Genomic DNA, 13,043 nt, shown 5'->3' on the forward strand with positions numbered 1-13,043 from the left:
GTTTGGTACAATTAAGGAATCAAAATCAATTGTATTCACATTTCAAAAATAAAAAATTGTAATTTATTAACCAAAATTTGTCTCATATATGATATTTCAACAAAGCATCACTATAAATAGCAATATACATGTGCACAAGCATGTGTGTTTCAACAATAATAAACATTTAATTTGGTTTATTTTTATTTTTATTTTTATTGCAAAATATTCATTAAATTAATATTTTATAAGATTATATTACGTGATTATCATGATAATAATGTTATTATAAGTCCCTAATTATTAATAATATCACGCTATAATTGTATTATGAAAAAATATATATTCATTTAAAAAGAAGATACGAGAAGAGAAAATAAATATTTATTTAAAAGTTATTTTGAAAATTGATGAAAAATCTTCAATTGTAATTTTATGTTGAGTCATTAATAAAAGATCAATTTAATTTTATTTTGATTTAAATTTTAATTTAAACATAAAGTAATTTTGATTTTCCTTTTCAAAAACCTTTTTTTTTCTAAATTCAAAAATGAGACTTTTATCTCAAATTTTAACCGTTGTAATTAGTTAGAAACCACCAGCCACTCCCCAAACTAACCATAAATCTGAAGAAGGCCACATTAGAAATTGCATTGGAGGCCTCATATTTCTGCCATAGGGTCTTCTCCTAGGCACGAGGGAGGCCTTCACAGCTACGAGCCCGCACCGCTCGTATTCCCCTTCCCACCGCTGCCCCCCCACCCACCGTCTCCGTCCAACCCCCTCGGAAGCCACCACCGCCACCTCCCAAATCAAATCAATGGCTTCTCCTCCCACGGCTCTCCCCATCTCCACACCCCAATCTGGTGGTGGCGCCGCCCCCAGCCAGCCGCCAATCGCCACCCCCGCGTTCCGCGCCTTCCTCTCCCGCTTCTCTTCCTCCATCCGCCACGGCTTCTCCCAGCGCCGACCCTGGTCCGAGCTCCTCGATCGCACATCCATGGCCCGCCCCGACTCCCTCTCCGAAGCCGCCTCCCGCATCCGCAAGAACTTCTCCTACTTCCGCGTCAACTACCTCACCCTCCTCGCCCTCGTCCTCGCTCTCTCTCTCCTCTCCCATCCCTTCTCTCTCCTCGTCCTCCTCTGCCTCCTCGCCGCCTGGTTCTTCCTCTACCTTTTCCGCCCCTCGGATCAGCCCTTGGTCATCCTCGGCCGCACCTTCAGTGATCGCGAAACCCTAGGCGTCTTGACCCTTCTCACCGTCATCGTGATCTTCCTCACCACCGTCGGATCGCTTCTCATATCTGCACTGATGATCGGATTGGGTATTGTGTGTGCGCACGGCGCGTTTAGGGTTCCTGAGGATCTGTTTCTCGACGACCAGGAGCCGGTGAACGCCGGATTCCTCTCATTTCTCGGCGGTGCCGCCTCGTCCGCCGCTGCCGCTGCCGCTGTAGCTCCTGCGGTTGCCGCTCGTGTTTGAGGAGGACGGTTAGGGTAAACCTGATTGATCGTCGTTTTACTGATCATTTTCTGTATGGTCTTTGGTAGGAGCGTATTGAATTTTGTAGCGGCAATTGTTGGTTAGACTTTGTTTGTATGTAGAATGGATCTGGAACCCTGCAATTTAAGATCTGTTTGGTTTGATCGTGTACTGTAACTTTGTGCCTGACGGATCTAGTTTGATCACATGTTCTTTATACAAGCTATTGATTTCTTATTGATCCAATGAAAAAAAGCATTATCTTGATATTTCTGAAGATTTGTCTACATCTTGGTGGGAATTTTTTATTTTTTCTTTCCATTGTTCTTCTTCTTTCTTAATGTGGAGATTTTGCATGCTTGTTCTGCAATAAAGAATGTGGTTTTAAGGTGCGACTTTAATGTGAATTCAAGAAATCTGTCTGGTATAACATACTTCAAGTTTTCATCTGGTTTTACAATCAATGGCCCTGCCATTCCATAGGGATTTGCCTTCTTCAAAATGATGTGTGACAATAAGAACCTCTTAAGGGAAAAACAAAGGAGATGAAAATAGGCCTCCTTTAACATGAAATGTGTTTGATCTGCAGATAATTAATTTACCTGGAAAATAGTGGCTATTCCTCAAAAACAATCAAACCTTTTTAAAGATGAAATATGATATAAGGATAGACCTAGAATAACTTGGGCTGAAACAGTAAATAAGGATTAGACAGCTCTCATATTTCTTGGAGAAGATGATATTTGATATAAGGAAAGATGTAGAATAACTTGGATTGAAATATTAAATAAGGATTTGACGGCTCTCATATTTCTTGGAAAATTGTCTTAGATTTTGTGCATAATGGTGAAAGAGGATTCACTTAGCCGACCCTGGTGGGACTTAAGTTCAAGTCTCGTAGCTATTGTTGTTTGTTGTAGGGGTGGGAAACATTTGGATAACATATTGATGATGGATCCGGCAGATTTTATGTTTTTGAGATGAGTTGAACTCTGCAGCAAAAGGCTTTTCAGATAAGCTAAAATTCAATTTTGTGTGTTTTTTCAAGGAGCCTACTGTTGATTTCTGGGTGAATGCCATAGCAAATGCGCATTGTAATCTGACTTCTTCTAGTTAAAGGGAATGGGTGCATAGTGGTTGTGCTAAGGCTTTGAAACTTGGTTGGAATCATTAAATTAATGCTGATTTTGGGTTTCTATTGCAGAACTGATGGTTTAAGAAGAGGAATGCATCACTGTATCCTCACCTTATATTTCAGTGGCCAGATTTGTTTGCTTGTTACTTTTCTTCCCTACCCCGAGTCTTTCTTTTATAAGTGGGCAATCTATTGATGTTGCAGAGAGTGTAACGACCCAGAAGATATCGATATTCAAATATTAATAAAGAGAGAGGAAAATAGATACAGAAACAGAAGGAGACCGTAGACTTCGTCGACGAATATAGGGTCTTATCGATGAAGATCTTCAAAATTTCGTCGACGAACACAGGACTTCGTCGACGAGAAAATACCGAGAAAGGTTCTGAGACAGCCTGAATTTCGTTGACGAATATAGGGTCTCGTCGACGAAATTTGTGAAGGACTCGTCGACGAATACAGGGTCTCGTCGACGAAATCCCCTAGTTTATATGTAAGCGGAATCCGGGAATTATTTCATTTTAAGAAGTCTCTCTCCTCTCTCTCTCTCCCTTCTCTCTTCGTTTCCGGTCCCACCAGTCGCCGGATCGACGATCCGAAGCTACCACGACGCTCCTGGTGGAATTCTCTGCAAGTTTGCCGGAGCGGATCGTCGAGAAAACGAAGTTTGATTTCATCCTAAATTTAGAGTAAGGTCTTTTATTGAGTTTTTGACTTTATGGCAGTTATAAGAAATGATGTAAACTAAGAAATACTGATGTTTTGTTCTGAGACATTGTGTTTTCAGGATATTGAGTTAGGAATCCTGCGGGTATAGAGCCAGATTTTTATAGGGACTTTTCAAAGTTTAGGTAAGGGAAATATGCTATGTTAGGAATTTTTATAAAGTTATTAGAGAATTTATAAACGTATATTCATATCAATTTATTATACAGTTTATACAGAATATGGGTTAAATGCTTGTGTGGTTTGAGTAGATTTTCATGAGATAAAGAATTTATATAGTTTTGTTATGTATCATATTATACTGAATATACAGTTATTGACAGTACATACAATTTACATAGTTTTTCCAGTATATGAGTTTACATAGAATATACAGATATAGATTTATATTCACAGAGAAATGTACATGCTTATACAGCTTTTATATGAATGGTTTCATGAAACAGATATATACATACATCCATATACATGTATACAGATACTCAGAACAGTATATATATATATATATATATATATATATATATATATATATATACAGTGTTATAACATGCCACGTTTTCCTATTACCATAACATACAGAACATACAGACAGAGTACATATATAGACTACATGGATAGATATACAGAGGTAGCATCAAGATGCTACAGATACAGTACACAGAGATACAGTATTTATAGTACAAAAAGATAGAGTTATGGTAATTTTGAAAATATGATGAAAACAGTAAAAGAGTATATATGTATATAGTATCAGATCCCTGAGAAAAGATACACAGACAGATACAGATTACAGAGTACGGTACCGTTGCTAGATATAGATAGAGTGCAATCACATATCTCAGATAGTATGTGGGTACCGTCAACCGCGCTTGGAGAGTATGCAGCTCCCCAGTACACTGGGTTGAGAGGGCCGGTTTGACTAGGTAGTAGCCAGTCCCGAACTTAGGAGAGGATGCAGTTTGGCCAGACTGAGATAGTGTAGAGTATGATGACTTATCTGGAGGGCCGACCAGATAGAGTCCCGCCTACGAGCCGCACAACCCTGTCATGAGGGGTCCAATCATGACGTACAGAGTCCCAGGGATAAAAGCACAGTTATATATATATTTACAGTTTTACATTATGTGATGAGTATAGTATGATATATTATCAGTATGAAAAGTAGAAAAATACAGATGATACAGTGTACTTTAAATTAAGAAGGAAAGATATGTTTGAAAGATATGATTTACAGGTTGTTTATTGCATTACAGATCAGTTATTATTTTAAAAGCATACTTAACTTAGTTGCCACACACTAGTGATAGCATATTTCCACTTGCTGAGCGTCGACTTACTCCATTACATTACCATTTTTCAGGTGAGACAGTTGGGCGAGCAGATCAGGCTCGTGGATAGAGGGTATTTAGATCACCCTGGGTTTTGGGTGAGTTTTTGACGAATTTGTATTTTTGGAAAAGATGGGGATAGAGGGGTTTACTTTGTATGGATATGATCTGTATATACTGGATTCTGGTATTGTACAGTTATGTTATAATAGTGATATGCTTTATGTTTCCGCTGCATAGGAATGTTTATTGTATATAAATATTTTTTAAAAAGAAGATGATGAAAAATGATAAGAATTTTGAGGTCGTTACAGAGAGAGAGAGAGAGAGAGAGAGAGGCAACTTAAAGTTCTGTAGTCAGTCAGTCAGAACTAATTGTTCAATAACCAGCTGTAGCACTTAAACCAGTCCAATCCTAACTAAATTAATGAAGTTAAAACAAACCCAAGAATAGGGCTTGGGCCCATGGTTCATCATCTGCTCGTCATATGGGAAGCCTATTAGGATGCTTCTTTTGGGGGCATTGTAGATGGCCACATGCTGAAGAAAACAAAACAAACATTAGCAAAATTAAAGCAAGCCCAAATTATTAAAACACCAAATAAATATGCCATGAGTAACTCAAATTATGATATCATGTCACTTTTCACCTCTTGCAAGTTGCAACTATGATATGTGTGGCTCCTCAGCTTCCCCCATAATACTGTTTTTTGAAGTAGATCGAACAAGGACATGGAGAATAATCAATTTTGGCCATTGTGGGGATGTTAGGATTTGATGTTCGGATACTTGTGGCGTTGTCTCTTGGAAATCTTTTATTCTCATTTTAACTGGTCTTCTCATTCATTCCTTTTTACTAATTGAGTGTGGAAAGCTAAAATTTTTTGAAATGTAAAGGGTCATGCTCATCTATTTCTTCATTGCGCTGTGGCTTAAGTTTTTGGTCTGTTGTGATAGTGTTGGGTTTGTTATGCTAGTAGTGAGGGTCTTGCTCATTTATTTCTTCATTGTGCTATAGCTTAAGTTTTTGGTGATAGTGTTGGGTTTGTCCTCATTCTTTGGAGGCATTCTTGTTGATTGGTTTTAGAGGCTTTGGGAGGCAAAAGAATGTGAGAATATTGTGGCGGTCTGTAGTTTTTGTAGTTATGTGGGCACTTTGGCTGGAGAGAAATGCCTGGATTTTCCAAGATTGTGCTTCATCCATTGATTTGGTCAAGAACTGAATTATTTTTCTTCCACTTTCATATTTTTTTCTTCTTTTCTGCAGAGAGTTTTGGTAGCATGGCTTTCTTTGATATCCTGGGTGTTTTTATTCTATATACAATAAGAGACAGGTGGCATGATTGTGATTTCTTGGGCCTCAACTAATTCTTTTGCTGGTCAAAAGCTCAGTATCAGTCACCAATGTATGGTGTTTCCCGGACATAGGTTGAGCAATTGATTTGAGTTTTCAGTCAGCTATGAGCTCCATGTAAAATAGGAGTGTATAATTTTTATACACAAATATTTTTGGTTGATCCTTCCATTGTGATGCTGAAGTTCTTGTTTGTAGCTCTAATGTGGTTTTAAATATTGAAGATTTTTTAGTTTGGATTTAAGGTTCTTTGAAGTGAGAATTTGGAAGAATTTGAATATGTGGGGCACCCATTGATGAATATGCTTGCTGGATGGCTTTTATATGAGGGTTGATTCTTCGTCAGAGATAATTTTTTTTTAATGGGATCGGAGCCCCAGGGGGGGGGGGGGGGGGGTGTTATCCACCTTTGGACCGGCAGAAGCATACTCCACTGTTTATCAGGCACAACCATCAACTGGGGCATTAGTTTTTATCATTTCAGTCTCAGATTATTCATGGTCTAGCTTTTTAGGCCAAACTCTTAGAAAGACCTAATGGAATGATAGATGTTAAGGTTTTAGTTGCACGTCAGTTGCAGGAGAAGGATATGGCATTGATGTCTGAATGATTTAATGTTTTATGCCCGGGGGGTTCTTTGTGGAAATGAGAGGTGGGTACAGTGCGAATTCGAGGAACATAATGAAGATGTTCTGCTGTCACTTAATAGACCCTGCCCTGTGACAGCATAGACATGTGATAAAAGGGACTTGAATCTCCGGCAATAAATTGGATGTGATCACATGTGTGGGTGGTTGCCCACATAGTGGGGGAAGGAGACCCAAACAGGTCAAGTGTGTTAATGAGCCTTGCCACTTCCTTTTCTAACAGTCATTGCTTTTCACCTTCCTATTTTTATTTTGAACCAGATCTGATTGAGAGGAGACTTCTGGTGATAATCCACCATGCCTGTTTTTATCGTATGACATGAAATGAGAGGTTGGCATGGATTGCAGGGAGTTTTAAGGGCAAGGACAAACGGAGCATCAAAGGTTGACTTCGCAATTTCTCCACCCACTTCGAGGACAATCATCAGGTATGCGAATCTGCAAGATGTTTAGGAGAGGGTCAAGAGAGGAGTAAACGTGAAAAGAATCACATGGCGAAGATCATCACTCCTAACCGATGCTCGAGTTAGCAGCCTAAGGAAATATTTAGGGGGCGGACCTCACTTAATGAACCTACCAAGCAGGATCCTGTCACGTATCATCGTGACTGATCTTGGTCGTGGCCTTTATGGCCTATGGGTTTGCCTTTCTGTAGATGCTCAAGCAGTTGAGGCAAAACAGTCAGGGCAAGGTGATTACAAAGCACGGTGCTAGCAGAACGAAAACTCATCACCAACTTTAACTTTAAATTTTAAGTTTAAAATTCATTATTTGGATTAAAACATAATATAAATTTATGTCGGTTTCATTTAAATTCACATGAATTCAAATTCAAAAGTTGGAATGACATAATTTTGTGACTGCTGATCTGCTTTACTTTGATGACTTTGAATCCTATGTTACTATAGATGAAATAGAAGGGGCAACAAAAGCAGCCATTTATTAGTTTTTTGTTTTTTTTTTTTGGTAAAAGAGGACAGCACCTCTTAACTTTATTAGAAAACCCTTCACTTATGGCGGAGGAAAACCATTGTTACAATTTTGAGATTTTGGGATAATAAAAGCAAATTTCAAGACTCTAAAACTAAACTTAACCAACATAAACCAAACAGCAGCCATTTATTCATGCATTTGAATGCGACCACCAACACCACTCCTCACATTCACTTTGTCTCCCCATTTCACTAGACTTCGCAAACATTTATAATACTATTTTAATGAAGGGAGCATGGCATCCCAATAAATAGTTTGATCCCTCACAAACAAATATAATAATACTATTTTAATAAAGGAAGTATGGGATCAAGATAAGTAGTTTGAATGCGTAGTTTATCATTTATTCCTTAATTTACCTTTTAGTATTATACCACTCATTCACCTTAATATTCACATTTCGACAATTTTTATTTTTATACATATTTTTTCTTAAGGTGTAGCTCCTATAGAAAATAAAATAAGGGAATGATGACTCAGATGGTATGAACACTTACAACGTAAGCCACATAGTGTACTTGTAAGAAAGAATGATTTAGTTACCCACAGGGTGTGGTTCAGGTGATAGTGCGGATTGCGGGAGTGTCTCTCACGAGGTCAGGTGTTCAAACCCTCCGGGGCTCGTTTCCACCCCTGAACTCCTGAATTTACCCTCCCTTTGGAGTTGTGGGGTCAACTTTAAGGGACGCGGGATTAGTCACGTGGACCGCAAAACGGACACGTGGATACCCGGTACGTAATCAAAAAAAAAAAAAAATGATTTAGTTATCGTGGAGGGTAATAGAAGGGGTAGGGGTAAACTTAAAATAATTTGGGAGGAGATAGTGAGTAAGTATTTAATATCTTTAAATCTATCAAAAGAAATAATCTATGATCGTATAAATTGACGAAAAATGATTCATATAACCGGCCCCATTTAGTGGGACTAAGACTTGATTTTATTGTTGTTGTTATACATATTCTTTCTTAATTACCCAACATTCTAATCCATAAAATACGGGTTGACTTTATAGTTATCTTATACAATTTTCGTCTTAATTTTAATCAGGATTGATTTTAATTTTAATAGAATAAATTGCTTAGTTGACCTTTGAAACCTATTTAATTGAATAAAATTTCACGAACAAATTTTAAAAACGCAATGCAAATTTTAAAATTTTAAAATTAGTCCAAATGTTCAAAGTAAAATCTGAAAAGTCTAATATCTTTATGCCTAGAAAATTAGAAATTAGTGTGCAATCAAGGAAGAGGAGTCCATGTCAAATTTAATGTCATACTTAAGAGACCTACATGTTAGGTTTTAAGTGGCAACAATTAATAAGGTAGGTTTGTTATGAGCTGACCTGTCACTCAAAAAATAAAAGAAAAAGAAGGATGATGTGGCAATAAAGTAGGCTCAAACTTTAATTAGAACACATGCAGTACTTTATTCCACTTCTATGATGAACCATTCAAAGTGTGTGCGGAGTCTTTGTATTTAAACCTGGTACTGTACAACCCTAAAAAGCCACGTCCTTGGCTCTGTGGCTGACCACCCGCAGGAAGCCCTAGATCCGATCCCAGGGCTACTACGGTCTTTTCACCATCCATTTAATTGTAGCAGTACGCCTGTCGCGTTTGGAGGAGAGAGCCGTTGGAGGAGCGGTTGGGTTATTAAAAGACGAAGCTTAATTTCCTTCTAAAAAAAAAAAACTGGTTTCTAATTGTTATTGAGTCCCACCCACGGGCAATTGAAGAACCTCTTTAAAAACTAGCCGTTAGGCACTGCCCCTGCGTGAGAAGAAGAGCCTCTGCTCTGCACACACCACATATGGCCCCTGACACACTGTCTCCCTCCCATCTTTCTCCCGTTTTATTGCTCCGCATCCAATACAAAGAAAGATTCCTCTCTCTCTCTCTCTCTCTCTCTCTCTCTCTCTCTCTCTCAGAGAGGAAGGCAGATGGTCACGTGCTCCGTCACAGGAAGCCCACTTCCAGTTTCAGCTCCCCTCCCTCACTACAAAACCATTTCTTGACATTTCAAATCATCTGAATTAAACCACATTTCAATTGTGTGTATTGAAAAAGAAAAAAAAAAAAGGAAAATTCCTCACAAAGGGTGTCTGCTTTCTTCTTCTTGTTCTTCGAACAATTTTTTAGCTACTCGGTCTATGTTCATGGAGAATACAATTCACTTCTTCAGTGGATGTAACGTAGACCCTTTACAGATTTTTCACTTTCTGACAAGCAACTCGAATAGGAGGAAGGAGAAATGGGAGGGGAAGAAGAAGAGTGGCTCCTTTGGAAATGACTCATTTCGGATTTCTGAGTTTTTGTTGTTTCTTCAGTTGCTAGTTTCTGTGATTCGTCCGGTCTCAGGTCAGGCGTGGGATGGGGTTATTGTTACCCAAGCGGATTTTCAAGCACTGCAAGCCTTCAAACAAGGCTTAATCGATCCTAAAGGGTTCTTGCGAGGCTGGAACGACAGTGGCTATGGAGCCTGTTCTGGTGGTTGGGTTGGAATCAAGTGTGCTCAGGGGCAAGTTATTGTAATCCAGCTTCCATGGAAGGGATTGATGGGCCGAATCTCCGATAAGATTGGGCAGCTTCAAGCGCTCCGGAAGCTTAGCCTCCATGACAATCTCATTGGCGGTTCGATCCCACTAACACTGAGTCTTCTCCCTAACCTCAGAGGCATTCAGCTCTTCAACAATCGACTTTCGGGTTCCATCCCACCTTCACTTGGTTCATGTCCCCTGCTTCAGACTCTTGACCTCAGTAATAATTCGCTCACAGGAGCAATCCCGGGCAATCTCGCAAACTCTACTAAACTTTACAGGCTCAATCTGAGCTTCAATTCCTTGTCCGGTTCCCTCCCGGTTAGTCTTACTCACTCTTCTTCCTTCATCTTCCTTGCTCTCCAATACAATAACCTCTCAGGTTCTGTCCCAGACTCCTGGGGTGGCAGTGGAACAGCAAAAGATGGATCTTTTCAACTTCAGTCACTAGCCCTTGATCATAACTCCTTCACTGGAAGCATTCCTGCTTCTTTAAGCATGTTAAGCAAGCTTGAAGAGTTATCCCTGAGCCATAACCAGATCACAGGAGCCATACCAGACGAATTGTGGAGGCTTTCTAAGCTTAGAACAATTGATTTTTCAAGTAATGCAATCAACGGAAGCCTTCCAATCAGTATGTCTAATCTATCCTCTCTTGTTGTCCTGAATCTGGAGAGCAATCAAATAGGTAACCAAATCCCGGAAGACCTGGACAAACTGAAGAAGCTATCAGTTCTCAACTTAAGGAGAAACCAATTCAACGGCCGCATTCCCGCGACCATTGGGAACTTGTCCTCACTCACTCAACTCGATTTGTCTCGCAACAATTTCAGCGGAGAAATCCCATCTTCTCTTGCCGACATTCTAAATCTCAACTCCTTAAATGTTTCTTACAATAACCTCTCGGGTTCTGTCCCTATTCGTCTCGCCCGAAAATTCAATTCGAGTTCTTTCGCAGGGAATCTCGAGCTATGTGGGTATAGCGATTCTAGTTCATGTCCTTCTCTGGCTCCTTCTCAGGCTACACCGGGTCCAGCTCCAGCTCCATCTACAGAGAAAACAAAATCCCATCGGCGGCATAAGCTAAGTACCAAAGACAAAGTTCTCATTGCTGCTGGGGCCCTCCTGCTGGTTTTGCTTCTAGTATGCTGTCTTTTGCTTGGTTGCTTAATCAGGAAGAGGGTTGCATCAAAGTCCAAAAATGGGGAAGCTGCAGGAAGGGCTGGCGGCACTGGGAGGGCTGAGAAGGGGACTCTGCCCGTTGGAGGCGATGTTGAATCCGGCGAAGCTGGAGGCAAACTAGTCCATTTTGATGGGCCAATGGTTTTTACAGCAGATGATCTCTTGTGTGCAACAGCTGAAATTATGGGGAAGAGCACTTATGGGACTGTGTATAAGGCAACATTGGAGGATGGGAACCAAGTTGCAGTCAAGAGATTAAGAGAGAAGATCACCAAAAACCAGAGGGAATTTGAAACTGAAGTCAGCGTGCTTGGGAAAATCAGACACCCAAATCTTTTGGCCCTGAGAGCTTATTACATAGGACCCAAAGGAGAGAAGCTTCTTGTGTTTGATTACATGCCCAAAGGCAGCCTTGCAACTTTCCTCCATGGTGTGTAGTCCTCCACCTACTTAGCTCTTCATTTTCTTGCTTTCTAGACAATTGCTTAAAAAAAGACTAATAATTTCTGCTCTATTTGGCTGCAGCTAGGGGACCCGAAAACCACATTGATTGGCCGACTAGGAAGAACATTGCTCGAGGCATAACGTGCGGTCTCTTCTACCTCCACACCCATGAGAATATAATCCACGGGAACCTTACTTCGACCAATATCCTGCTTGATGAGCAAACCAATGCCAAAATTGCCGATTTCGGCCTTGCCCGGCTGATGACTACTGCAGCCAATTCTAATGTAATTGCCACCGCAGCAGCACTAGGTTACCGCGCACCAGAGCTTTCAAAGCTCAAGAAAGCCAACACAAAGACTGATGTGTACAGTCTTGGGGTTATTATACTGGAGCTCCTAACTGGGAAATCTCCAGGGGAGGCCATGAATGGTGTGGATTTGCCTCAGTGGGTTGCATCCATTGTAAAAGAGGAATGGACAAATGAGGTTTTTGATGTAGAGTTGATGAAGGATGCACCTGCAATTGTTGATGATCTTCTAAACACTTTGAAATTGGCATTGCATTGTGTTGATCCATCGCCATCGGCACGACCGGAGGTCCAGCAGGTTCTTCAGCTGCTAGAAGAGTTTAGACCGGAGATGGCTGCCAGTACCAGTGATGACCCGCCCAGAGCCGGAGCCGGAGTTGAAGCCCCTTCAACGAGTGATTAAGAAGGAGATGGAGAACTTGGGGCGGTTGGTTGTTTGTTCCAGGAAGAGAGGCTAATATATTCTTTCATTCATAATTTTTTATGTTTAAGGGGATTTTTTTCTCGTTAGTGTCTGTAAATAAAATTTGTTTTTGTTGCCTGAAAAATTTTCAAAACCATTTCCAGAAACTTCAGTTCGCCAAAACTAAAATCTCATCAGAACATGTTCTTAACAGAAAAATATATACGTTACTTCTATATAGATTTTCATTATTACAACAATTAAGGTACTACAAATTGTAGTCTATAATGTCATGTTGAAGATGTCTGTGAATTCATTGTATTGCCATGTTAAAGATGGCTGTGATTTAATTGTATTTGTGAATTTAATTATGATTTACTGGGAATGACGATGAGAAGATATCCTACATTAAATTGATAAAAATTATTTAAAAGTGGTATTGAGGCTTGTTAAAAAAAAAAACTATAACCATTTCTTAAAAGAAAAAAAAAATATTTAACACCGTAGACATCCTTTTAGATC

The 13,043-nt window shown here is 39.7% G+C and overlaps 2 protein-coding genes across 2 annotated transcripts; both read left to right on the forward strand.

Moving 5' to 3' along the window:
* Positions 1-623: 623 nt before the first annotated feature.
* LOC131166979 (PRA1 family protein B3-like) lies at positions 624-4,888 on the forward strand. The gene is made up of 2 exons (XM_058125685.1): positions 624-1,476; positions 4,684-4,888. Exon 1 carries the CDS (start codon positions 800-802, stop codon positions 1,460-1,462), a length of 663 nt encoding a protein of 220 aa, XP_057981668.1. The 5' UTR covers positions 624-799; the 3' UTR covers positions 1,463-1,476; positions 4,684-4,888.
* Positions 4,889-9,339: 4,451 nt separating this feature from the next.
* On the forward strand, positions 9,340-12,740 carry LOC131166980 (probable leucine-rich repeat receptor-like protein kinase IMK3). The gene is made up of 2 exons (XM_058125686.1): positions 9,340-11,794; positions 11,890-12,740. The coding sequence occupies exons 1-2, from the start codon at positions 9,796-9,798 to the stop codon at positions 12,519-12,521; spliced, it is 2,631 nt and encodes an 876-aa protein (XP_057981669.1). The 5' UTR covers positions 9,340-9,795; the 3' UTR covers positions 12,522-12,740.
* The last annotated feature ends 303 nt before the right edge of the window (positions 12,741-13,043 follow it).

The sequence above is a fragment of the Malania oleifera genome, chromosome 10 (assembly GCF_029873635.1).
Source record: "Malania oleifera isolate guangnan ecotype guangnan chromosome 10, ASM2987363v1, whole genome shotgun sequence".
Classification (NCBI taxonomy): domain Eukaryota; kingdom Viridiplantae; phylum Streptophyta; class Magnoliopsida; order Santalales; family Ximeniaceae; genus Malania; species Malania oleifera.